We start from the raw sequence: 26,613 nt of genomic DNA on the forward strand, positions 1-26,613 counted from the left end.
TTTCTTTTCATTACAGAAAGAGTCAGGTTAAACCATTAGCAGTTTGCTGCACATTTGGCTTTTGTCTAAGTGATGCTTTAATGTTTTCAGGGCCTTGACCTTAGGATTATTTGTGTCCATTAGAGGTCACCAGTTGGCAGGAAAGATGGCCACAGCCTGCCTTCTGCATAGAGAAAGATGGTATATGCCTCCTAGGTATTTTGTTCTGCTTCTGAGCCAGGTAGCTGAGGAAAAAGTAAAAATAAATACTGTTGACTTGTTCTTCAGCTTGGGGTGAGGCAGACCCGAACCAGCCTCGTTTGTTGACAACCATTGGGTACAACTGTAGTCAGAGATGGCTGGCTGGGCTGAGGTGATAAAGTTCCCTGACTTGCTAGTCTTTTTGTACTTAAAATTGAAGGGTTTGTATGCATGTCTTCCAGATGGTGTTCCTTCCAGAAACATATTAATCTGAGATCCCCTTGTCAAAAAAAAAAAAAAGCCACCCAGGCTTACTAACGATTCAGTAGCCTCGTGGGAGACTCGGAAACTTTAGCAGGACTCCATAGCCGTGGGCTGTGTTTACTTGTAACATGAGGGGGCCTGCTTGTTGGGGTTCCTGTCCCGCCCCGTACCCCACAGCCAACAAGCCCCAAAGAAATAAGAGATCTCCATAAGTTATAAAGCTGATTGGCCCATTAGCTCTAGCCTTTTACTGGCTAACTCTTACATCTTGATTAGCCCATTTTTCTGATCTATTTTAGCCATTGTGGCTCAGTACCTTTTACAGTACCTTTTCCTGCTGCATTGGTGATCTGGGCAGGAGTGGGAGGAATCAACTTCCTCCTTCCCAGAGTTCTCCTGTTCTCATTGTATCATTTCTCCTTCCTGTCTGGCTTTCCCGCCTGTACTTCCTGCCTGGCCAGTCAGCGTTTATTTAAAACATGATTGACAGAATATAGACAATTCTCCCACACCATTTACTAAATGTGTGGGGCTTGTACATCACATGTACAAGTTGCTTTGTTTGTTCGAGACACGGGGCATCAATGTTATTACCCTTTCATTTGAAAGACCCATTACTAAAGGAAACATGGCTGCTATCATCCTGTATGGTCCACTCACATTAATTTCCAAGCTATGTTTCCTGAAATATTTCTCTTAGTCTTAAAAGATAAAAATTTAAAGCACAGTGAGTTGCTCCCTCTCGCTCTCCAGCAAACATTTGTCTGCGACACTGGAAAGCCACGCCTGCCTTCAAGACTCTGGAAGGTGACAGTAACATCAGGCTTGTGGCTTTCTGATGGTCCAGGGCTTTGTTTTTAAGTAAAGGAATATTTAGGAAATACTACAGAAATGTTGTTTTAAGTCTTCTTCCCCTTCCATCCCTCTGAGATCTTACAGATAAGTGATAGACTGGAGCTTCGATGATACTTCTATGATTCTAAATCCTTTTCAAGTTAAATATTTCTTCTTTTTGTTTATTAAAACTTTTATAAATAACTTACAAAAACTATTATTATTAAAACTGTTATAAGTAACTTACAAATGAAAACATCAAACACTGAAAATAAACTAGACCCAAAGTCTGTACGTCTCAGTGAACTTCTGTCCAGCATGTCCTCATGCTGAACGTTACACTTTTGTGTGGTGTTGGGCACGTTCTCTGAGACAGTCATTAAGTAGAGACATGCTCTCTAGGGTCTCTTCCACAGCCCCAACCAGTTCTGCTGGGCGCAGGTGGGGAGTGCAGTTCTGTCTGTGCGGAGAACCAGTAGCTCAGATGCAATGGAGTATTTCCAGCCTGTGCCATCAAAGAGCCTAACTAGATGGCAGCAGACCAGGTGCTCAGGTGTGCTGCGCACCTGCCTTGTGGATGCTGTGCACCTGCCTTGTGGATGCTGTGCACCTGCCTTGTGGATGCTGTGCACCTGCCTTGTGGATGCTGTGCACCTGCCTTGTGGATGCTGTGCACCTGCCTTGTGGATGCTGTGCACCTGCCTTGTGGATGCTGTGCACCTGCCTTGTGGATGCTGTGCACCTGCCTTGTGGATGCTGTGCACCTGCCTTGTGGATGCTGTGCACCTGCCTTGTGGATGCTGTGCACCTGCCTTGTGGATGCTGCAGTGGTTTGTGTGGACACATTTGAATTCTCAACTGCATGTGATCATCAGTGCTCACAAGGAGGGACACTGAAGCTGAAATAAAGTATGGAAACTTCCAGCGCTTAGTCAGGTGTTCAGAGGGGCAGGTGTCGAAGAAGTATGTTTCAGAGGGATAATCGGCCGAACAAGTTGATGAGTTAGACCACACTGACAGCATATAGATGGGTCCAGCGAGCAAGGATGACGGTCAGCTGACTGCCAGTGTTGATGGGACAGGAAGGGATCATAAATGAACCACATGACCAAGAATGAGAGGAGCACACAACCCTGACCTGAGCACCCCTGCCAGGCTTGCCGTCCATTCCCCAACCCAGCCCACCTCTGCTCACAATTCCCACAACCCACCTCTGCTCACAGCTGCTCACAATTCCCACTACCCACCTCTGGTTACAATTCCCACAGCTCACCTCTGCTCATGGCTGCTCACAATTCCCACAACTCACCTCTGCTCACGGCTGCTTACAATTCCCACAACCCACTGCTCACGGCTGCTCACAATTCCAGAGCAGTTTTTACAGGGCCTTGGAGGTTTGTTAAAACTCGCCATCTGATTTATGTGGGACAGAACTTTGCTGTGCAGAAAGGCAGCTTAGTCAGGCCCTCAGGTGTGGAACGATGGACACAGATTGGTCTTATACATCCACCAACTAATTTTCTAGATGTCTGTCAGTTCGGTTGAGAGTTCTAGCACAAAGCCGTTGTGGACCAGCAGTTAAGCCTGACTTGGCTTGACATTAGTAGAGGTTCCCAAATCACTGCCTTGGCTGAATCTTCCCTACTTTTTCTATCCCAGGTCATTAGAGTTGTGTACTTCGGTAACTGCTGTCGTCTGACCCGAGTGCTTGTGTTCCCTACAAGCCCATGTGGAGATGTAATGTCTGGTGCAGTGAGGTCACTGTGCAGGCCCTCTAGAAGTGCTTAGGCCACCAAGATGCCACTTTCACGAGTGAGATCAGTGCCTTTAGCAAAGGAGCTTGAGAGATTCCGTTCCACCCCTGTGCTGTGCAAGGGCCGTGGAAGCCACAGTCTGTGAGGAATAGGTCCTCACTAGACGTTGGCACCTTAAACTTTCCAGTTTCCAGAGCTATGAGTAGACGGTTCTGTTACATATAAGTTATCCAGCCTGAGGTATTTTGTTACAGTAACCCATCAGAATTTGACAGTACCAGTCACAAACATGTACAACATAGACGGCCCATTTTTGACAGCACACTAACAAAGTGTGTGATGTATTTGTAATGTTTTAGCTGCCACTCCACCAGAGACTGAGTGTGCATTTGACGTAAGCACTGTTAGATGGTGTTAACGTGTGATTTCTCACGTGTGTGGACCAGGGATCTGCGCTGCTAAGTCCCAGCCATGAGGAACAAACACAGCTTGCACTCCAATGCCATAACACCTCACAGTTTACCTAAGGGATTATCCTCCGAGTCCACGACTGCATCATGGCAGTGCTGTCTTGTCTTCTCTGTTTGGAGTCTGCTAAAAACAGAGACAAACAAAACATTTAGGTGCATAGTTAAGTTTGAATCACCTGAGCTATGAGGCTTTGAACCATTTAAAAATGTGAACTGGTCCAGCATAGTGCCATATCTGCCCTTTGACACAAAACCCAGTGAGCTGGTAGCTCTGTCATGCCTCTGATAAGGTGAGAGTTAATTTAATCATTATTATATGCAATGTTCATGCGTAGGACAATTTGTACTTTTAATATAAAAGCTATTTATGGTCCTGGTGGAGAAGCTGAAGTAAGATGTAATTGCGAAGTGAATTAAATTAGTATTCAGGCATTTCCTCTGAACTTGCTTTGCTTCATGTTTGCTGCAGAATTTTGATAAAGGAGCGAGCCCTTCCTAGATAGGCCTAACCGGTGAGCAAGGTGGACACTGTATTTATGGCCCATGTGACCATTTTCTTTGCAGGTGCTGGATTGGATTGAGAACCACGGAGAAGCATTTCTGAGCAAACACACAGGCGTGGGCAAATCCCTTCACCGAGCCAGAGCATTGCAGAAACGACACGAGGACTTCGAGGAAGTCGCGCAGGTACAGCAGCGCCCTGGACACACCCCGGTGGCTGGGTTTGGAAGTCACAGTTTCAGCAAACCTGAGGCGACTTAACCTTCACTAGGTGTGCGAGGCTGTTATGGTGGGGTTCAATTGGTTTCACAGTGAGGCGACCAATATCTAGGTAGAAAAGAGTCAGTCGGTTACTCCATGAATTGTATGGTTTTGAAACAAGTTTGTCTTTGAGGATTTTTTCGTATTTATTAGGCTAGTTTGTGGCTTTCACTTCACAGTTGAAGAACAGTAATTCTTCTGGGATTTCTGCAGTGACAGCCCTGGCATTCAGCTTGTCCCTTTCTAGTTGTGTTAATTGTGTGCTTGGGAAGCCAGTACCAGGAGCAGAGGGTGCTCAGAGCACAGGACTCGTGGAGAGCGAACGAGACTGTGATGCCGACAGGCAGTAGGCCGCTGTGATCCGAAAAGTTTGCAGAAGCATCACAGACATCCTAAGGAAGTTGAGGGATGCTGGCTGCCTTCAACAGAAGTCATCTGAGCCAGGAGTGGGGCGTGCACGCTTTTAGGCAAGAAGATCTCTGTAAGTTTAGGACCAGGCTGATCTACAGCATAAGTTCCCAGGTTAACCAAGGCTGCACAGAGAGACCCTGTCTCAAACAAACCCCCACCCCCAGACAAAGGAAGCCATCTAGGTCATACAAATCCAGATTCAGACAGATTATGGCAACTGTAGAATATCACTACATCTTACAGGCAAGAGGTGGAAAATGGCATCCGTGAGAAGGACTTTTAGGAAGACAGTGGTTTCTTCAGCAGCCACAGATGCTGGAGGCTGGAGCTGCTGTCCTGATACAAAGATGCTTGAACCCTTGGGTTCCGCACCTGTCTGAACTGCTGTTCCTTAGAGGAAGGAAGTGAGCACCGAGACTGGGATTTCCCAGTCAAGTGCTTATCAGAAAACCGAAAACATTGACTTAAGAGTCTTAGTAGATGCCCCTGGAACTGAAGCCCATGAGAACAGGCGTGTTCTGCTCGCTTCCCTGTAATGCTCAACTACAGCAGTGTCTCATATGTGGCCGTCTGCTCAGCAGCTACCTGCTTGAGTGAATTGACTAAATGGGGGAAAGTATCTAGAGAAGGATGCTATCAGCAGTCAGCGAAGGGATTAGTAAATACATCTGTAGATTCTGTCGATTAGAGGATTACCGTCTGAGCAAAAGATAAATCTAGGACGTAGTCAAGAGTCAAACCAAGCTGAAGAGCCAGCCAGTTCACTTGGACACAAAGGGCTGAAATGTGTGCTGAGCATGCTGGATGAGGCCTGAGAACAGCAAGAGGCCTTATGCAGGCTTCTGATTGTTTTTGAATGACCACAAAATGTATAAAGCCAAAAAAAAAAAAAATTTCAACAATCACTTTCAAATAAATTTATAGCTTTGGGGAGGGGTATAGAAAACCAAGTAAATTCCTCCCAATAGAGGTGGGGAGGATCAAAAGAAAGCAAAAGAAGTGTGAACAAAATTCATGAAAAAAATCACAAGATGTGATAGTGATATATCCTAATATTCCACTGTGCCTATCTGCCAAACCATCACTCTAGCCCCCAGAGATCTCAAAGTAGCAAGTTGCCTAATGCATCTATTCTTGGGAATTTAGTGAGTCGTGGCTTGATGAAGTAGCTTGAGCGGATTAAAAAAGGAAGCAGTGAAAGTGTATGATTCGGTTCTCTGAAAATGTGCTAAGTATAGGTCTATTCTGCAGAGCAATTCTCTGTTCTAGGAAGGAGGAACCCCGAAGGGACCTCTCGAACTTACACGGTAGAAGCGAGCCTTAGGCCCAGTCTGACTTGTTCAGGTGCCCACCCTTGATGTCGGTGCCCTAGGCTTCAGTGTTTGGTTCAGATGCTGCTGTGGCCTCCTCAGGAAGCATAGGTCACTGTGGCTTTCAGTTTTGCAGAGCCAAGCACTTCCATGCTATGATTGCGAAGCTCATCTTTGTTTGTGTGTTGCTTGTGAGTACATCTTTGGTGTTGAGTGAGCCCATGCTGGCTGCAGTGCACTGTGTGACATGCACAGCTGTAGAGCATCTTCTTGTGCTGCTGTGCATGTGGCTGATGAAAAGGTAGGTGCTCCTTGAGCAGTGAGTGATCTTCTACTTTAAGTAGTTTTCTGGGTTTAAGTGTTTTTAAATTTAAAAAGCTATGATTACAGCAGGCAAGTAAAGCCCAGAGAAACCTTGTTTCCACAGCTGGTTCTGAGAGCAGCAGGGGCCTGACGCTCCCGGGTCCCACTCTGAGTGCTTCCGCTCCTCCACTCTTGCCCTTGCAGAGTCAGCAGCTGCCCCACGGCATTTTCCCCAAAACAGGTCTGTGGGTAGCTTTGTGCGTGGCACAAACACCTTGTCTTCCTGGATTAGGGTCTAAGAAGTTGTCACGTACCGAAGTTCTTCCTGGAGTTTCAGAGGACTAACAGGTGCCCCACTGTGCTCATTGTTTTGCTGAGGATGCTGTGTCCAGGTGGACATATGACACGTCCACGTTTGTAGTGTGACCTGAACTTCTTCACAGATATAACAAGCTTCCACTGATTAATAAATTCAGCCTCTAAATAAGATGCTTTCTGTTTTAGTCTTAAAGTTAACACTGGGGAAGTCAGGGCAGATTGTTTTTAATCGAGAGCTTCCCTCATGGTTGGAGTTGTTGTCAGTGGTGTACCAGCTGCCCAGCATGAGTCAGACCCTCAGACCACAGAGAAGAAAAAAGAGCAGGTTCGTGAGGCTGCTTTCCCCGTTCGTCGCATTTCCTAAAACTCAATGATGGACGATTCCTTTCTAACTACGCAACCACCAGCCCTGAGCAAGTTCCTTAGTCTGAGTCCCTTTTCCCTACTGTGAAATAGCATTAATATCTCTCTTTACCAGGTTACTGTAAGAATACATCAGGAAGGAATGGAGAAAGGGAAGACGACGACAGAGGGAGGGAGGGCATCCATGTCAGAACATGCTCAGAATTCCAATTCCTTTACCTGGAACATCTAGATGATTGAAAACATCAAGTTTTCACATAACTACGAAAGTGCTTTATACTAGCTAGTTGCAATAGGACCTAACATAGATGATGTTACCAGTATTTATTCTCTATGCTCCTTACCTTACTGAACCCCCACTCACCCTGGGAAAATAACGGGTGTCTATGGCTACATGCTAACAGATGTGGACAGTATTTAGTGTCTTAGAGTTATATTGCTGAAATAAAACACCAAGACCAAAACTTGGGGAGGACAGGGTTTATTTGCCAAACATTTCCACATTATAGTCCTCACTGAAGGCAGTCAGGGCGGGAACTCAGGCAGGGCTAGAACCTGCAGGCAGGAGCGGATGCAAAAGCCATAGAAGGGTGCTGCTTACTGGCTTGTTCCACATGGTGTGCCTAGCCTGGTTTCTATAGGACCCAGGACTAGCAGCCCAGCGATGGCACAACCCAAAATGGGCTTGGCCCTCCCCCATCAATCATTAATTAAGAAAATACTTTTCAGTACTCATTTTCTATTTAGAAATTTGCATTCTCATTTATGGTAACTACAGTGTCTGCCATCATTTTGGTGAGAATTGGGCCCTCGTGACTGAGAGTGGGAGGAGGAGGAGCACTCATCTGCCTCTGCATTGCAGCTGCGCATTTCCCAGATGCTGCCGGTTACACAATGTAGGCTGTTTCTCAAGAAAGAGGAAATGCTCTTGGCTCCATGACCTGTCCTTAGAATATGTCCTTTAATTTTCTGATGGGGATGAAAGGAACGACTCAAAGAAGGGTCTCTCAGGCTGAAGAAAAGAGGCCAGTCCCTTCAACTCCCTTGGTGTCCGCCAGCTTTAGATCGCCAGGTCTCAGGTCTTTGAACAGCCACAGCGCTCCTGACTGACTTGTCACTGGGAGGTGGAAGAGAACTTGTCGCTGTCGCAGGGCTTCTTTAGGGTTTCGAGTGACTGCTCAAACACTAGTGCTGATGATATTGGATGGCTTAACGGTTACCATTCGGAACCACTGACAGTCCAGTCCAGTCCAGTCCAGTTCAGTGCAGAAGCTAGCGTTGATGCCTTAAAGGCATCAACTGATCTGATTTGCTCTGCAAGATGCACAGGAGCCTTGGGTACCAGAAACAGAGTGCTGTGGTTTAGTATAGTGTAGTGTGGCCTCCCCAGAAGTTTGTGTTGAAATAATCCCCAGAGTGATGCAAGAGAAGAGTCGAGTCGGGCTGGTGTCTTAGCGTTAGATGCACCTATCAGGGCAGATCCCCCATGACTGGATCCTAGTGGCTTTATAAAGAAAAGAGGGACCAGGAGAAACATCTGTACATGCTTATTTCTATAATGCCCTGAAGCACATCGGGACTGCCTCCAAGAAGCCCATCAGATGTAGCCCTTAGTTCCTGGACTTCAGAATCATGGGCTGCAATAAAACTTTTATAACTCACCCGGTCTGTGAGATTATGTTGTTGGCAACAGAAAAGATTGAAACAGACAACTTCTCTGTCTAGTTGGAGTCTCGCTTCCCATGCTATTCCAAGCCCCCATCACATCACCTGACTGAGCCTGCTTCTCCCTCCAGAGACGCCTTTGTCATACTTTGAGCCACCCTCCACCCTGCGCAGCAAGACACCCACCTTGCTTAGCTCTAGGAGTTTAAGGAGTAGGATGAATGAGCCAATTGGTGTCTCAGCAGAGCCCCAGGCTGGATTTCTGGTCCTCCCCGGAGGGCAGGCTGCTCTGCTTCCACTGAGGGCCTCCAGTTAGTCTCATCTCCTCTCATTAGCAATGCTGCTTTTGAGCAATTTCCGGGAACAGTCCCAGGCTGCGCAGGTCAAGAACCCAGCCAGAGCCACGAGCTTATCAGGAATTGAAGAACAGTCTTCAGAGAGCATTGCACAGGTGTTTGTTTACACTTCAGGTCGGCATTTCTACTCCAATCAATTTATAGCCTCTGCAATTCACTTTTGTTTCTGAACCTGTGTACTGTGAAGCACGGAAGAAAAAATACTGTTACTCTGTGATGAAAATGAGAGAAAAAAAGTGAAGCAGGCACTTGTGGCCATGGGGCATTTCCTGACTCCACCTTAGCAAAAATCTAAAAGCCCTTTCTGAGTCATGAGCCATTCTGGCCAGTATTGGCATCAGAAAGGGCTGCCGATAGGGATGTGTGGGCCTCCTGAAGTCGTTGCTAAGTGAATGATCTGAAATGGTGCTGATAGGCTCTGTGTTGCTGGGTGTTATGGCTCCCACGCGGGCTGGCTTGCTGAATGCTCACCTCCTGTTTCTCTTGGTATTCTCCTGTGCAGAACACATACACAAATGCAGACAAGTTGTTAGAAGCAGCGGAGCAGCTGGCGCAGACCGGGGAATGTGACCCTGAGGAGATTTACCAGGCTGCTCATCAACTTGAAGACCGGATACAAGACTTTGTTCGGCGAGTTGAACAGCGGAAGATCCTGCTGGACATGTCTGTGTCGTTCCACACCCATGTAAAAGAGGTAATGCTTCACAGGCTGACAAAATACAATCTGGCCAACAGGGTCTTTGAATCTGTTGGAAGGAGTCCTGTCTTTGTCATCATGAGAGACATTGGATGTAGCATGGCAGGTAGGTGTGAGTACAGAGTGCATTGGGACAGACAGGAAACAGGCTGGACTTCTGCTGGCTGTGTCCGGGAATGCACATCTGCCTTGGTTGGGGTTGTACGTAAGGGGGCACTTATTGATCAGGGATGCGCGGGGAAAATGAAACAGAATGAGATTCCTTTAGAGAGAACAGTGCTCTATCCACGTAACATTATCAGGTCCTGCTTACTGTAGGCACCATTGTTGGGTGTCCCATCTGGGTGTTGCCTGGTTGTGGGGTAAAGCCATAGTAGGCTTCTGCTCTTAGCAGACTACTCTCACACACTCTTACAAGTCATGTTACATTGTATTGAGTTTGAATATTGCCATAGTCAGTGTGGTACAGTATCAGTGCTAAAGTCTATTGTTTTATGTTACTCTTTGGCACTTTGAGGGGGGTGTTACCCAGCTCCCAGATAAATCACGTGGAGCCTTATTCTTTCTTATTAATGCTTGGTTTTAACTTGGCTTGTTTCTGGCCAGCTTTTCTTAAATTATCCCGTCTATCTTTTGCCTCTGGGCTTTTCCCTTTCTCTTTTTCTGTATACCTTTCATTATTTCTTACTCCCCAACTTGCTGACCCCTGATGTCCTCTTTTTTTGTTCCTCCTTGATCTCTCTTGTTTTCTGATTCCTTTTTTTTCCTACTTACTCTGTCTGCCAGCCCTTCCTGTCCTTTTCTTGCCTTAATATTGGCCATTCAGCTCTTTATTAAACCAATCAGATCTTTTAACTAAACACAGTAACATGGCTTCACTGAGTTAAACAAATGCAACATAAAAGAATGCAACACATCTTTGCATCATTAAACAAATGTCGCACAACATAAACAAATGTAGCACACCTTAAAATAATATTCCAGAATAAAAGTTCTGTGTGTGCCTATGGCAACATACTTAAGAGATGTTATTTTAAATGTGAAAAATAGATACCAAGGATACTGTATATAACATACACATTGTATACACATATAGCATAAATAATGATACAGATCATATGCATGTGTATATATATAGCACTTAGTAGATACAAAATTAGAGAAACTATTATGTTACATTTTGCCTCCTTTTGAAAGTAGGGTTTTGCTGTGTAACCTATACTGGCCCTGAATTTACTGTGTAATGCAGGTTGACTGAATTTGCAGCAATCCTCCTGCCTCAGTCTCATGAGTGCTTCGATTCTATGACAGCATTACTCTACCTAGTTTATTTTGTTTTAAGGGTTTTTGTAATAAACTCAAGTTTTGTTTTACGTGACTGAGTGCTCCACAAAGGACCCTTACAGAATGCTGTGATAGGCTGTGACCCCTCTTGATTCTGAGGTGTAGACATCACAGTAGAAAATGAACACAGCTAGCATTTTCCTCCGCTGTCAGTTACGTCACAACCAAGACAGACTTGAAAATATTGCAGTCTGTTTTCCCCAGGAAACATGTTCAGTGGATATTCTTCCAGGCTGCTGCTAGCTTGGATGCGTGGTCACTGCAGTAAGTTCCTCTCTGTGTGCTTTAGAGTATTCAGGGTTAAGTACACAAAAGCTCATGGCAATAGGAGGAGGAGGGTCTGGAAAGATAAAATCACGTGGAGAAATCTGGGAGAGGGCCGTCTGGCCTGCCTTGTGTAAAAAGACGTCCAGGGTCAAGAGCCCATAGATCACTTTTTTTTTTTTTTTTTTTTTTTTTTTTTGGTTTTTCGAGACAGGGTTTCCCTGTAGTTTCTAGAACCTGTCCTGGAACTAGCTCTTGTAGACCAGGCTGGCCTCGAACTCAGAGATCCGCCTGCCTCTGCCTCCCGAGTGCTGGGATTAAAGGCGTGCGCCACCACCGCCGGGCTCCCCATAGATCACTTTAAGAAAAGCACCTTCAGTGTGGTTCTGGGACCGTGGACAATTTATGCACAGCCTGGTTCTCTGTAACGTAGATGTTTTAACTTCAGAAAGGTGATGTTCCCTCCCTTTGAATCCTGTGCATCTGTAAAGTGGGTAGAGGAGGCAGTCAGCAATTATGGAGGCCCTGGAGAGTTTGTGCTTTTGCCCAGCTTAACATGGTGGTTGGAACTCAGCCCCTTCTGCAGAAGGGCCAGGACTTTTTTGGTTCTGAGGTAGACACCAGAATAGACAATGAACACAGCTAGCATCTTCTCCACTCCCAGTTACACCACAGCCAAGACAGACTTGAAATATTTGTCATCTGTTTTTCCCAGGAAATGTGTTCAATGGATATTCTTCCAGGCTGCTTCTAGCTGGATGTGTGGTCACTGTGCTGAGTTCCTGGGTCACCTGGTGCCGAGGAGGAGCCACCTCCTGCTTCTGACTCGTGTCATGTCCGTCATGTCCAGATCCTTACGTCATGCCTAGATCCTTACGTCATGCCTAGATCCTTACGTCATGCCTAGATCCTTACGTCATGCCTAGATCCTTACGTCATGCCTAGATCCTTACGTCATGCCTAGATCCTTACGTCATGCCTAGATCCTTACGTCATGCCTAGATCCTTACGTCATGCCTAGATCCTTACAATTGGGGCTGCATTCTCCCTTCTGCTGAGGTGGCTCTGTTTACTCCTCCTTCTCCAGGGTTCCAACCCTGCCATGCAGTATCGCTGATCTATGACACTGTCCTCCCAGGCTGGGTCTCCTGCTGCCCCTGCCCTGTCCACAGTTAGTTGCTGCTGTTGGCAGTTTTCTAGAGTTCTCTACACACGCCCGTGACAGCACTGGCCATGTCCCTTTAGGGTACTGCGTTCTTCTGTTATCTGGTTTGTGTTACTCTGTTTTTACTACAATTTCATATCAAAACTAAGGAATAGGGTCAAAGTCAGTAAGGTAAGACAGACAGTCCCCTATGACCACTAAAGGTACTGCTGCTCCACGGGGCCCAAGGTGACTACTAGCTCGTTCAGGTGTCCGAGGACGTCCCACCCAGAAGACAGCTGGTGGCCAGCTCTCGGAACATCAGCCTAAGGTTCTGGCCCAAGACTTCCAGATCATGAAATGCCCCCCAAGTCCACTGTGATATGTGAGGAGGTAATGCCTCGGTGGTGACCACAGCTGCTCTGCCACACTTCAGACATTGGTCTCACTTGGTAGGTTGAAGTCTGGTTCCTTCATGTTCCCACTACATAGCCTCTTCCAAGACTGAGATACATCATACAGGTTTGTGAAATAATAGCATCAGTCTGCCATCTGATCTTAGGTTCAGTGCCTTGAATGATATTTTTATTTTTGGATCCAGTAAAAAAACATTACTACTTTTACCCATTTCTACTTAATCAGCTTCTCTCTCAGAATTATTTTGTGGCTGGCTTACTTTTAATTACCTTTGGCATTCATAGGTCAATTGAGGCAACTAGGTGGCAACGTCAAGCTTGCTGCCAGTTTGTTTCTGGGGCCGATGCAGTGACCCTCACTGGTTTCTGTTCTCAGAATCCCTGGTCGCCAGGAAGGATCACTCCCCCCTGAACCAGGCTGCTGCTGTCCTGGGTGGGTTAAGCAAAGAAACCTGGCTGGGCTTCTGCAAAATTGTTGCTGAATTGGACACGTTGTTTTGAGCAGTGCCTGGGAAAAGAGAACTTGTCATTTTATTCAGAAGTCAGAATTAATGGCTCACCACCCACCTGGAGACTTTTGTCTCAGAGTGCCCGTCTGCCTTCATTTTCATTCCTAGCAAAGGAACAGGTCAACTTCCTTTTTCATGCTTGCTGGAGTCAGGCCTAGGCTCTCCCAAGGAAGCCACAGGGAGAGAGGAGCACAGTGTACTTGGGAAAAGGAAAGTCCCAGGCTCCTTGGTGTGCAGCCGAGCTCTCTGAGCTGCCTCCCTCACCCCGGCCAAGTCTACTCAGGAGCCATGGGACTGCACCCAGTGCTTATTCCTGCAGCCATTGCTAACACCCAGAGCTCTTTCCTCTCCTGTGCAGCCGGGAGAACCTGTCAGGGCTCAGTGCTTATGAACCAGCTGTCCTGCAGCAGAGTCTTCTGATCAGTGGTTCGGGTACAAAGCCTGGTCAAAGCCTCACTTCCTTCCCTATGGCTCTCCCACAGAGGTCTTGCTTTATTTCTGTGGAAACACTCTGTAGGCCACACCCTCTCACATGGTAGCTGTTTATTCAGCCTTACTACACATACATGCTTGTGTGTGTAGATAGCTACATGCATGTTTGTTGCAACTTCATCATACATAGACTTATGTTAACTACCACAGCACCCAAACTGCAGTAAACGAATCATTCTACCAGAATATGGTTTTTATTTTATTTTTCCCTCTAGTTTTTGGAGCCTGTCCTGGAACTAGCTCTTATAGAACATGCTGGCCTCAAACTCATAGAGATCGTCCAGGCTCCGCCTCCCAAGTGATGGGATTAAAGGCGTATGTCACCACCACCTGGCCCAGAGTATGCTCTTGTGTCTGAATGCATATTGCTTCCCATTCCTGCAGGAGTTGGAGGCCTGACTACCCAGGACTTTCTGGCTCTCCTTCCTCCTTATGGCTGTCTCCAGCCTCAGCAAGAACCAGCATCTCACATCTCTGTTATTTTGGGTGTTTCAGAAATGCCAGATAAATGGAGTCATGAGTGGTTTTGTGCTCAGCTTTCCTACCTAATTAATCCTGAAGGCACTTGTGCTTTCATACACACATCAGCCCTCTCCCCTTCACTGCTGAGGAGCATTCCACCTGTTGGCTCCCGGCTGCTCAGCCCTGAAATAATCACACAGAAACTATATTATTTAAATCACTGCTTGGCCCATTAGTTCTAGCTTCTTATTGGCTAACTCTTACATCTTAATTTAATCCGTATCTATTAATCTGTGTATCACCATGTGGCTGTGGCTTACCAGGTAAAGTTCAGGCATCTGTCTCCTGTGGGGCTACATGGCTTCTCCTCTGACTCCACCTTCCTTCTCCCAGCATTCAGTTTAGTTTTCCCCACCTAGCTGTGTTTCCCTATAGCTCTACTATAGGCCCAAAGCAGTTCCTTTATTAACCAATGATATTCACAGCGTACAGAGGGAAATCCCATGTCACAGTGCAAATATCGACACTTTATTTACCATTTATTCATTAAAGAATATTGAGTAGTTTGCAGTTTGGGATTGTAAAAAGGAAGCTGAGCTATCGTGTAGGTTTTTTGCCATACTGGACATTTTCATCTCTCTGGGGTAGATGAGGGTCCTTTGGTAAAACAGATGGAAAGAATCTACCACAGAATTTTCTAGAACAAACCTGCCCCATTACACTTCCACAAGGCAGAAATCCAGCCTCTAGCTTCCTAGCTCCCAAAAGTCAGCTTGGCAGTGGGAAGGGGTATAGGAAAGAGATTTCACTAGATGTGCTCAGCAGTCGACAGTTTCTGTTGAAGAGATTTCGTCTCTTGCTGTGTACTCTGGAACACTTGACTTTCTTACTTGACATAAGGACACCTGCATAACTAAACAATGTAACTCGGGGAGTGAGGTTGGCATTTGGTTTGACTTTAAGCATCAGTTGTCCAGCCCTGTGTCTTTCTTATCTGGTTTGGTATCCTCATGGAAGAAAAAAGAACATTGCCTTCTATAGGTAGGGTTATTAAAAGAGTTGTACAATTTCTGTGAAAATGTAATCTGCATCAAAATAGTTTACAACTGTTCTACTGTGGCACAGCCCATGTGACCTGGGGCAGGTTATTCTGCTGCCCGAGCCACAGCTCCGTTGTGGACACAGTGAACTCAGGTATACAAGCTTCAAATATAGCATTTCCATCCATCCATATATATATATATACACATATATATGTGTGTGTGTGTGTATATATATATATATATATATATATATATATATATATATATGCGCCAATACATGTTTTTTATCTCTTCCTTGCCCCCAACTTACTTGCTAGGCACAAAATAATAAGAAATTTAAACTAAGATGCAGAGATTTATCTAAGTAGATTTAAACTGCTCTGAGGTTCACTGACCTCCAGTCACCAGTAACTGTCGGCTGCGTGTCTACCCTGTCCTGCCTTAGCGATCCCCTCACTCTCACCCAGCATGGGTGATAGGAGCTGAATTTGGGCACCTTGGAAGAGAGGCATGTATTTTTAACCTCAGAGGTTAAACCTTCAGTGCCTAAACATTTTTCCCCCTGAGGAATGATTTAAAACTATGTAAAAAAAAATTTTAGGCTAATAAATTAGAAATTAATGTGCAAAACAGAGGCCTATTGAAGGCTCCCCTCTAACACTCTATGGAGAGTGAGGGACTCAGTGCATGCTCGGGAAGGGCAGGTCTTCTAGTGTGCATCTGAGAGTGGACATAATATGGAATCTGACTTCTAAACTTCACCTCAAAGGGGATCCTAGTATGTGGCTCTCTTATTAGTTTTCTGAACTAAATATTTTCAAAGAATCATGCAGGTCTTCGGCTCATTGAGAGAGGAATGCAGTGTTCTACATGTGTCTCTGACGTGTACGTAGTCTTCTGTTGACCGCTCTTCATATCAACAGAGAGTTAGAGAGCGTGACAGTCAGCAGTGCGTTACCTGGGGTTTTCCCAGGACCATGGTAGCACCACACAAGTTAGGCTTGTAGTCTGCTTTTGTTATTGTTCATTTGTTCTCTCTCTCTTTTTTTGAAACACAAAACTTGGGAGCAGAATAGGGAAGGACCGGGCTTTCTGGCTGGGCCTGGTGCTGGCAGCAGGGCTGTCACTGTGACAGCTTGGCATCTGCTCTGAGCTGGGCTTCTGCTTCCACATGGGCAGAACGTACAGAGGACAAAGATGAGGGAAGGTTTTATAGAAAGACTGGTCTTCTAAGTGAGGACTTTCTTCCCAGACATGTTGGGCTTCCCAGTACTGGCAGAATTAGGTTACTAGCTCACCACATTGGTTCTGTTGGTGAACTGTGGGCAGACGCCAGGGGCTGCAAGACATCCGAGCTGTTCTTGTTGAAATAAAGTCTTGCTAATATAGCCCTGCCAGGCCGGGTGCTCACCAAGTATCACTGAACAATCCCCTTGCCAAACCCTTCTGCCTCAGTTTCCTGAGTGCTAAAGACACGTATGTGTGCCTTGTGCCTTGTGCCTTGGTAATATTGGCAGTATTTGTAAGAAGGTGAATTTTACGCATTTACTCTGGATGAGGTTAGTCCTAGGCAGAGATCTAGAGATTAAAGGACAAGTGAAGGACTGGAAGAGACTTGCGGGCCACAGAAATAGCTGAGGGTTTTAGTACAAAGCCAAGACTGTCACGTTTCATCTCTTGTCCCTGGCTGGTCATTCTTGCCGTGTAGCCTCATGCCACCTGTCTACAGGTGTCCACACCTGGGACTGGCATGCCCGTCTGTTAACTCCTCGCGGTGGAGCTGCCACGCAGATGCCTTTCCTCCTAGTACTAGCGCCCGACACTTGGCAGGGGTGGTGTTTCCTGATGCTGACCTTGGTGTTCTCTGGCCTGCCTCTATCCCATACGTCCTTTATAATGTTCTCTCAGCGTACTCGGGCATCATTTCTCCCACCACACAAGAATAGGAGGTGCTTCTCAGGCCCTACAGCTCAGGCTGGGCAACAGCTTCGCTCATGGAAGTGCCTGCTGCTCCAGCATGAGAAGCCCACTTGAGATCCCCAGCGCTCTAGGCATAAAAGCCCAAGGCCATGGGCAGAGATAGGCATGGTGGCTGGGGCTGGCTGGCTACCAGCATGGCTCAAGGCTAATGGAGAAACCCTGCTCCAGATGAGTAAGGTGGGCAGTGGTGGGACAGGATGGCTAAAGGCGTCCTGCTTCTGCACACATACAGGGATATGCTTACCCACGCACAGTACACAGAGAAGAAAAATACACTACAATCCTACAACAAGGCACCAAGCATGTGTACTCATCATACAGTCAGGCATGTGTGTCAACATGCAGTCATGTGTGTCAACATGCAGTCAGCTGGCATGTGTCAGCACACAGACATGTGTGTACAGCATACATTTGTCATTTCTGGGAGAGGAGCTTTCTGTTGGTGGTGGGAGCGGTTCCCTTTTCAGCCTGCTCCTTGTGCCCGAGCTGGCATCACATGTCGTCTAGCATAGTGGTTGCCCTCGTGCATTCGCACCAGCGCGTTGCCACTGAGAGCGCTCACTTCTGCTCTGAACTCGCAGTAGCAGTGGCTCTAGGGAGCTGAGTGTGACACTTGAGACTGCGCTACAGTTGGCACAGCTCCACTGGACCAGACGGTTGCCCCTGTCAATGAGAGCCGGGAGACCGGTCTCAATGCAGCAGCCTCTGCGTACACAGCCCCTGCCGTAAAGGAGTATTTTCGCCCCCACACTGCCCGTCTCTCACAGTTCAGATAGGCCTGCAGGTGAAGAACACAAGGATGTCGTCAAGGATAAGGCCTCTCGGCAGGTGTGCTATGCCTTCTGTACCAGGCTCCATGTTGACACTGACTACAGCCTGTGCAACCTCCCGGGAGTGTGGAGATTGCTTCTGTGGCTCTCACCAAGTCTCAGGACTCGCTTAGCCACCTAGAGCCCAGTCCTTTTTCAGAACCTTCAGCTCCTCAGAACTTCCCTCCCCAAATGATGAAGAAAGGACCTCTATTCTTGAGGTGAGCTAATTCAGCTTTCTCCTAGAGGAGTGCAGTGCCCAAGGGTAGAGAGCTGAGGTGTAGGGGTTGTTCTGCTGCCAGAGATGGGACAGGGTCCTCCTGCGTCTCCGTCTCAGAGCCTTTCTTCACATTACTTCATTTCTTAAGACCATCTTTCCCTTCTCAACTTGGTCAGCGGCCATGCCTCTGTCTGGATACATGAAGCCCAGTTGTGGGCAGAATCTGCTCCAGAACTTCTGCCAAGGCCTGCAAACACAGCTCCAGGACAGCTCAGTGCTAGCCTGAAGGCCCACTTTTGTTACTTATGGCCTCTAGGGGGCAATGTGGCCTACACCTGTGTCCTGACAGTTCCATGGTTCTTAAAAAATAGTACCTGGGTAGCAGTGAACTTGCAGAGAGCCCACCTCCTCTGCTGGATAAAGATGTATCTTTTTACTAAAGATTATCAGTTTGCACAGAAGTGCATTTTGTTTTCATCCTTGGAAGACTTGGACTTAAGACTTTCACAAACTTCCTAGGGACTAAAATTTTTTGTTCAGAGGCACTTTAGCTACCGTGTATTACATCATTTTAAAAGCTCAAAAATAGACTTTGCTTACCCCAGGCTACAATAGGATACACATCAGTCCATCCCCAGTTGGCATCTCAAAGGACCAGGAAGAGTATTTTCTGAAGAATTCTGAGGGGCGAAGACCTTTCAGGCATTTGACATCAGGCTTTTTATATATAGCCTTGGTCCACTACCCCACTCCCTGTTTCCTTTTCATCTGCGCCATCCCAGGATCACTTCCTGCCATCCGCTGTGCAGCTTTATCGCTGTGACTTCACTGGCAGGCCAGGGAGGGGAGCACAGTCGAATGTCCAGGAAGTGGAGGGGAAATGCCAGGGTGTGTGTGTGTGCGCGCGCGCGCGCGCGCTAAGCTCTGCCAGGTGGAAGGCCAAAACTTGACCCCTAAATATTCCTGGCACGTCCCCCTAGAATTCAGAGGAAACAATTTCTATTGAACCCAACAGGTTTTCCTTACAGCCTTTCTTTGTACTGTAGTATCGAATGCTATTGTGGGGGTAAAAGGATTTAAATGTTAAGTTTAACAGACCAAGGGACTAATTTTGGAAAATTGAGAGAATATATTGGAAAAGATCGTTTTTTTAAAAAAAATACCTCTCAAGAATAGAAAATTTATGAATTTTCTTATTATGAGGTCTTTCTTAGAAGAAAGCCAGGAACAGTGACTAACATTTACTGACTTCTCTCTGTACATGTAGTCTCATCCAGTCTGCCACATTGCCCTGTGTAGGCATTCACTTCAGGTCCACTTGTATAGGAGAAACTGGGTCATAGGCCCACGTGAGAAAATACGAATGGTACTGATCTCAGACAGGCTGTCCTCGGAGACTGCAGCAATCAACTTCTGCAGAAACACTGGTTCCTGTTCCTGGGGTCGCGTGCACGTCTGCCTGTGGGCTGTACATCAGTGCAACTCCAAGCCCTTTATCGATGTATAGAGATTGTTTAAATCTTTTGTAACTCACTAGGTACCTTTGGTGGCATTTGTCATGTCCCTCCCACATAGGCACCCCACACCCTCTTCATCCCACAAGTGGAGTTCTAGAGTGAATGGGAGAGAGGTAGCAACCCCTAGCAAGGGTGAACCAGGTCCCCCAGGCTCATACAACGTAGTGCGCAGGAAAGCTACCGACCCGTGTAAAGGAGAGGGCTTGCCAGTGTGTTGGGCTGGTCCATTCATTTATGCATTAACATTGCTGGGGTAACTTCAGCAGAGCCATGAGCTCAAGCAGAAGACACTGCTGAGATTTTAGGACACGTGAAATCAGTGATTCTTTCTTCCCCATTGCTTTTCAGCAGAGTCAGTGCAGATGGAAAGAGACACATCTTTATAAGTATCCATCCTGGGAGGAGGAGGGCTGTAGTAGCCACGTGACCAAGTGGGTTTGTCATTGGAAGCAAGTGGATGAGTTCTGTGTGTGGCTAATCCCCTGCCTCCTGCCTTATGGAAGGCAGATTGCTAGTTTAAGGAGAAGTCCGCTGACTTGATCATCACGTGAAGTATTTTGACTCTTCAGTAAAATAGAGCAATCTATTTTCCTAAGCAGTTGGTTATTGCTTGTAGCAGCATATGCTCTGTTTGAGAAAGTCCTGTCTATTTCGTTCATTTGAATCTATTTAAACGACACAAACAAGATGAGCAAGTAGCACAGAATTCAGGTTCTAATTCCCACTTGGGAGAAAGCAAAACCTGTTGACACACTGTCTTCCTGTAGTAGAATGACCATGCTGTGCAACAGATACTGGGCCTGGGTTCCTGCACCGGGTGTGGGTGTTTTCAGTACAGTTGGTTAAAGCGTGTCTGAGTTCATCTGAGTAGTGAAGAGGTCACATAAAGCACACATCTCCACCCACAGTTGTGGATAATACTGTAACTTGCATGTGCTCTCCTGTGCTCCAAGGGACCTAAAGCACTCGTGTCTGAGCGGTGGTTTAGTAATGGAATGGAATACCTTTGCTGAGACTGCAGCAGGAGGCGTGTCTAAGAATGCCTCTGTGCCCAGCAGAGGTTCCTGTTTGAGAGATTTTCGGTGTTTCCACTGAACGCCAGATTGAGCCTCTGCAAAAGAGGAGAGTGGCTCCTCTTCCCTTTCCTTTTTCTCCTTTGTGACAGCCTCTTCCGCTTCTCTGCCTGTTTATTTTTGCTCCACACTGCAGTGACATGTTGTTCTTTTTGTGCATGTGTCCCACTGGCTGCCGGACTCTCGGAGACACTCCTTCCTTTCCTTCCTCTCTTTCCTCCCCCTCCTTCCTTCCCTCTCTCCGGGAGCAGTCTGCCATGGGCGTCCTCCCGATGTGAGAGTCCCTGTTCCTAGTCCCTACACCACTCACTCGCGTGCCCTCTCTGGTCCGCAGCTGTGGACATGGCTGGAGGAACTGCAGAAGGAGCTGCTGGACGACGTGTACGCCGAGTCGGTGGAGGCCGTCCAGGATCTCATCAAGCGCTTCGGCCAGCAGCAGCAGACCACGCTGCAGGTGACAGTCAACGTGATCAAGGAAGGGGAGGACCTCATCCAGCAGCTGAGGTGGGCCTCACTCCACCCCTCACCCCACCCCACCCCTACCTCTGCCTAGCCCCACACAGATCCAAAGCTGCACAGTGGGTTCCTGCTTTTATCATTTTTTGAACAGAAAGTTCCAACATGCTCTCCAGAAGGCCAGAGACAGTTTTCTTCTCATCCCACTCTCAACCCCTCAATTGAAAAACTGTGTTAACTATTCACCCAGCACTGTCTAACAGCCATCAGAATTTAACTTTCGTTACTGTGTTACTGTCTTACTGAAATTGTCTTACTGAAATTTCCTTATAAATGAATGCATTTGATGCTTTAAGACCACGTCCTCTAGCCCCAGGGGACCTGCCTGTCTAGAGTGTGCCAGCATGCCTATCTCTCAGCTCAAAGGGCAGGTGGCCTGGAAGGTGCCAGGACAGCGCCCCCTCTCCCCAATGCTCCACTGCACAGGAGGCAGGGCCAATTTGGCTTTGTTTCCTCTGGAGGCAGATTTGAAAACTCCTTTGAGTGAGGGAGGGTAGCCCCCTGCCCCTTACTCACACATCACTCAAGACAGTTGGTGGAGTCAGTAACTCAACAGCCTCACATGATCCTTAGTAAGGGTTTTATTGAGTACATTAGAGGTTTACCTCTCAGACAGGAGGATTGCCACTGCAGAACCAGACGCCCGCCGTTCTGGCTACTTAGAACTCCCAGTGTGGAGTTCTGTAATAGTGGACGTCTCGTAAGAGGGCCATAAAGAGCACAGCTGTGTCCCCGCAGCCACAGGCTTAGCAGAGCAGGCTGCTCAGAGGAAGGGGGCTGCTGGTGTTTTGCTAGGGGACAGTGCCTTCCCCTTTCTGAGACAAAGTCCGGCTTCCTGCCGGCCTTCCCCTGAAGATTTGCGTTGCCGGATCTGGTGTCTAACAATGTGAGACTTTCTCATTCAATTCCTGTTTGTCTCACTGGTGTCCCGTCTGCTTCTGCACTCACACAGGGACTCTGCCATCTCTAGTAACAAGACCCCACACAACAGCTCCATCAACCACATCGAGACGGTGCTGCAGCAGCTGGACGAGGCTCAGTCCCAGATGGAGGAGCTCTTCCAGGAGCGCAAGATCAAGCTGGAGCTCTTCCTGCAGCTACGGATATTCGAGAGGGATGCCATTGATGTGAGTGATCAGCCCCCGGTTTGGAGCCCTGCCCCCCCCCATTCCTGTCCCGTGTCCTCCCCACTACCTGAGGCTCTTCCGATCAGGGAGGGGATGGGGACAGAAGGAAGGTCCCAAAGCACTGAAGCTCCTCTGGCTGCTGGGGAGGCGGGGTGGTCAACTCGGCACTCTGGGGTGGGGCCTGCACTGCACTAAAGGAAGATGAGGATGGCACAGGTGGCAGCAGCAGAGCGTGCTCCCAAGGTGGAGGGAGTGCCACTGCCTCCCCTGGGGCAGATCAGCCCCATCAAACAGTGCAGGACTATACCACATTCCCCTCTCCTAGAGAGAGCGGCCTGTGGAGCCGCCTCTCCCCTCCTGTCCTCCCTTCACACATCCCTCTGTTTTCCTTTTCTCTCTTAGTAAAGGGACTGATTGTAGCCTGTGCATTCTAAGGACTAGAACTCACTTCCTCCCAATGAAAGTGCCCTTTGGCTTTCTATAATTTCTAACCTAGAATGGAATTTCCTATTTGATAGGTGCAGAGAAGAAAGAAATATGTACTACTTTTATCTTTATTCAGCGAGAAGGGGGCGGCTCTGCTCAGCGGAGAAGGGTCTCTCATGCTTTAGGTAGTGGAGCCAAGTCTGAGTGAACGAGACTGAAATGTGAGAGACTGTCAGAAGAAGCAAAGCTACTTCATAGCCCGTGTGAGCCCCGTGTCCTGGTGCCTGGCTGCTTACACAGCTGGTGGTCAGAACTGACACACGTGTCCTCTCCAGACCACTCAGGTCCAGCCTTTGACTACAGGGTCTCAAAGAGCATTATCGTGCGTCTCACTGCCTCCGTGTGTTAGCGCTCATTCGTACTGCTTGTGGGGTGCTCACCTGCCCTGGCCCTGAGCTGCCTCAGAGGCTTGGGACTTAGTGCAGAGGAGGCCAGAAAAGGCCTGCACAGACTGTATATGGTTCTCAGCTACAGGGAGATTCTCTGTGGGCTGCTCCCTTTGGCCTGTCCTTCAGCCTCACCTTGCAGGGCATCTCTGGAGGTGGCACAGGGTCTTCCTGCAGGCACCTTCAGGTGGCAACCTGTCCAAATTCCATAAAAGTAGCGTTGTCTTAGTTAAGAACAAGAGCTGTGTCAGACCCCCCTCTCATCACAGTGACTGTCAACCTGCTCACTGCTCTCTGTCTTGGCCCTCGGATCTTTGTTGAGATGCACAGAGAAGGCATGCTAGACTCTCCCCTGCGGGGGCCCACTGCCTTGGCCTGTCTGGGGCTTGGGGTGGCAGCAAACAGGACAGGCCTGTTTTCTTCTGACTCCAAGTGACTTTCTATTCTGAAACATAGCAGGCTGTTGAATGTTTTCAGTTGCAAGATAGACCAGCCAGAAGCATAAGTTGAAGACCTTCTTCTAGAGTCTTCTGCTAGTTGAAAGTACTTCCTACTTAATTTGTATTGATGCTTCTTAGTTGTAATTTAGCCTTTATCAAAACCTCATCAGGAAGCACAAACACACGCTTTCCCTGGGTGGAAACTACAGAACAAGTGTCCTGGGTCACGCTCCTATGCCAGGCAGCAGGTTACAGAAGCTATAGATTTTGTGCACTGTGGCAGCGTGTCCCGCTCTCCGTTAACTGTGGGGCAGCTGAGACGCAGTGCAGTGGGGGTACCTGATGGCTGATCGTTTAATCCCCTCTCAGTCTTTGCCATGGTAGCTCACCAAGCCTTAATGATGGTACCTGAGACAGCTATTGTGTCAGAATTTTAAAAAAGGAATTTTTCTCCATCTCGTAGGTAGATGTATTTATACATGTTTCACCTCGAAGTACTGAGATAGTTGCTTTCTCCTTTCAGAGGCTGCTGATGTGATTAGTGACAGAACACCTGCCTACTGTACACCAGGCCCTGGGGCCTTTTCCCAATAATAATTATCTGATGTGGGTAGGAGCTTCTTCCAACTCTGCGTCCATTTGTTTCTTTAAAAGTTTTTAAACTGGTTTTATTGAAGCCTGATCTCTATCCCACAAAACTAAACACGTGTGGCTTCTGTGCCCTCTTTAGACCATTGGCTCAGACACAGTGAGATGTGGTGGCGTGTGTTTTAAGCCCTGATTTGCATAGGTGCTCTTCTCTCTCAGATCATCTCCGACCTCGAGTCTTGGAATGATGAGCTTTCCCAGCAAATGAATGACTTTGATACGGAGGACCTGACCATCGCCGAGCAGCGCCTGCAGCACCACGCAGACAAAGCCCTGACAATGAATAACTTGACTTTCGACGTCATCCACCAAGGACAGGATCTTCTGCAGTATGTCAATGAAGTCCAGGCCTCTGGTAAGAAAGGTCCTCCATCCTGTGCCAGCTGTGGGTCCTTCACAGTACCACAGCACTCGGATGACTAATCCATCACCTGCCAAAACCAGTTCTTTTAAAGGAAGCGTTTTGCATTTAATTTCACACAGTACAGTCACATTTAGCTTTATGGTTAGGAAACTTACCCTTAAATGTTTCAAGAATTGTTTCAAGTAATAAGAACCTTAATGGTGCAAAGTGGTTGGTTGTCTCTGGGAGTGAAATGTAAAACCCAAGGCAGTGTTTTCACATTCCCTATTTTAGCTTCTGTGTCCAGCAGATGTCACTGCAGCCCCAGTATGTGACTGTCGCATGGAGAACTTACACAGCAGCGTCCTGCAGGCGTTGCTTACTTTACACGTAGCCACTTAAATACTTCCTGAAGCGTGCACCACCCACTCACTTCTATCAGCTGCTACTCTGTCGCCAAGTCCCTGCGGTAGGAGGTGCAGTTGGTCGGCGCACCTACGCGCCTCCTCACACCCTAGTACACTAGATGTCTGTATAAATGCATCACTGCTGCCCCGGGCCTCTCTGAACCTGCTGGCTAGTACAGGTGGTGCCCAGTGGACAAGCAGTTCCCACACCACATGGGTAGTGCCCTGCTAGGTGGGAGGAGAAGGTGGCAGGTGTGAGCTGGCTTCTAGGGTCTCTCACCACTGTTCACAGGTGTGGAGCTGCTTTGCGACAGAGATGTGGACATGGCCACCCGGGTCCAGGACCTCCTGGAATTTCTTCATGAAAAGCAACAGGAGTTGGATTTAGCCGCCGAACAACACCGGAAACATTTGGAGCAGTGTGTGCAACTGCGCCACCTGCAGGCAGAAGTGAAGCAGGTGTGTGACACTGAGTCATGATGGGAATTCTGGCATGTCAGCTCCAGGAAGGATTTCCCATGATCTCCATGTAGTTGTCCTGATATGTAAAGTTAGACATGCCCCAAGAGAGCATCTTATGGTAAAAGTGGAATCCATAGCCTACCCAGATGGCTGGCCGAATAGTGGAAGAGCGCCCAGCTCAGCAGCCACAGCCCGTGAGGAGGTCATCCTTGCATTTGTTTTGCTATCTGGTGGTCTCTTGCTTAAAGCGCATTACTCCCTAGGCTAAGGAAATGCAAGATTTCTTCACTAAGCTTTTGTTAATCTGGACACAGCCATGGACTGTAAAGGTGGAGGGGGGGGGGTTCTTGATTTATCTGCATATTAAGTACAATACCACATATGGTGTTGAGGCTAAAGCAAGGATGGATTAAACACCAGCAGGAATCATATGTATATACTGCACTTGAACCCGTGGTGAGGGATACATTGGAGTTCTCCAGTGAAGGGGCTTGATGGAGAAGTGGGGCTGTTATATTCTGACCGCGCCATAGAAAGCCTTTGTTGGCCTCGTTGAAAGAAGTGCTAGAGCCTCAGGCACAGCCTGGTGTGGTGCATACGTGGGTTATATTCACAGGAGAGCGCATGCTCCTGGCACCAGATGTGGTCAGGGGACGCCTGTTGTTTCCCTGTGTCCCGTTGTTAATGCCATCAGTATAAACAGTAGAAGGAAATGAAGCATTGTGACCTGTGAATAATTCTTTTTGCCTTAAGAAAAACCACTTGTTTAAGAGATGAAGTAATCATGCTCTTTGCAGACTGTCTTTGCTTAGACTGCGGAGGTGGCTTTAAAAGGCCG

General features: G+C 47.5%; 1 protein-coding gene across 3 annotated transcripts in view; it reads left to right on the forward strand.

Moving 5' to 3' along the window:
* Positions 1-26,613, forward strand: part of Trio (trio Rho guanine nucleotide exchange factor) — a 290,348-nt gene that overhangs the window by 149,523 nt on the left and 114,212 nt on the right. For all 3 annotated transcript variants that reach the window (XR_005284582.1, XM_038321453.1, XM_038321454.1), the window contains exons 10-15: positions 4,067-4,189; positions 9,493-9,684; positions 21,295-21,464; positions 22,429-22,603; positions 24,723-24,918; positions 25,606-25,772. Coding sequence is in view for 2 of the 3 variants with exons in the window: in XM_038321453.1 (XP_038177381.1) it covers positions 4,067-4,189; positions 9,493-9,684; positions 21,295-21,464; positions 22,429-22,603; positions 24,723-24,918; positions 25,606-25,772 (1,023 nt within the window). In the remaining variant the exon portion in view is untranslated. The remainder of the gene's footprint in view (positions 1-4,066; positions 4,190-9,492; positions 9,685-21,294; positions 21,465-22,428; positions 22,604-24,722; positions 24,919-25,605; positions 25,773-26,613) is intronic.

This window comes from Arvicola amphibius, chromosome 3, assembly GCF_903992535.2.
Source record: "Arvicola amphibius chromosome 3, mArvAmp1.2, whole genome shotgun sequence".
NCBI lineage: Eukaryota > Metazoa > Chordata > Mammalia > Rodentia > Cricetidae > Arvicola > Arvicola amphibius.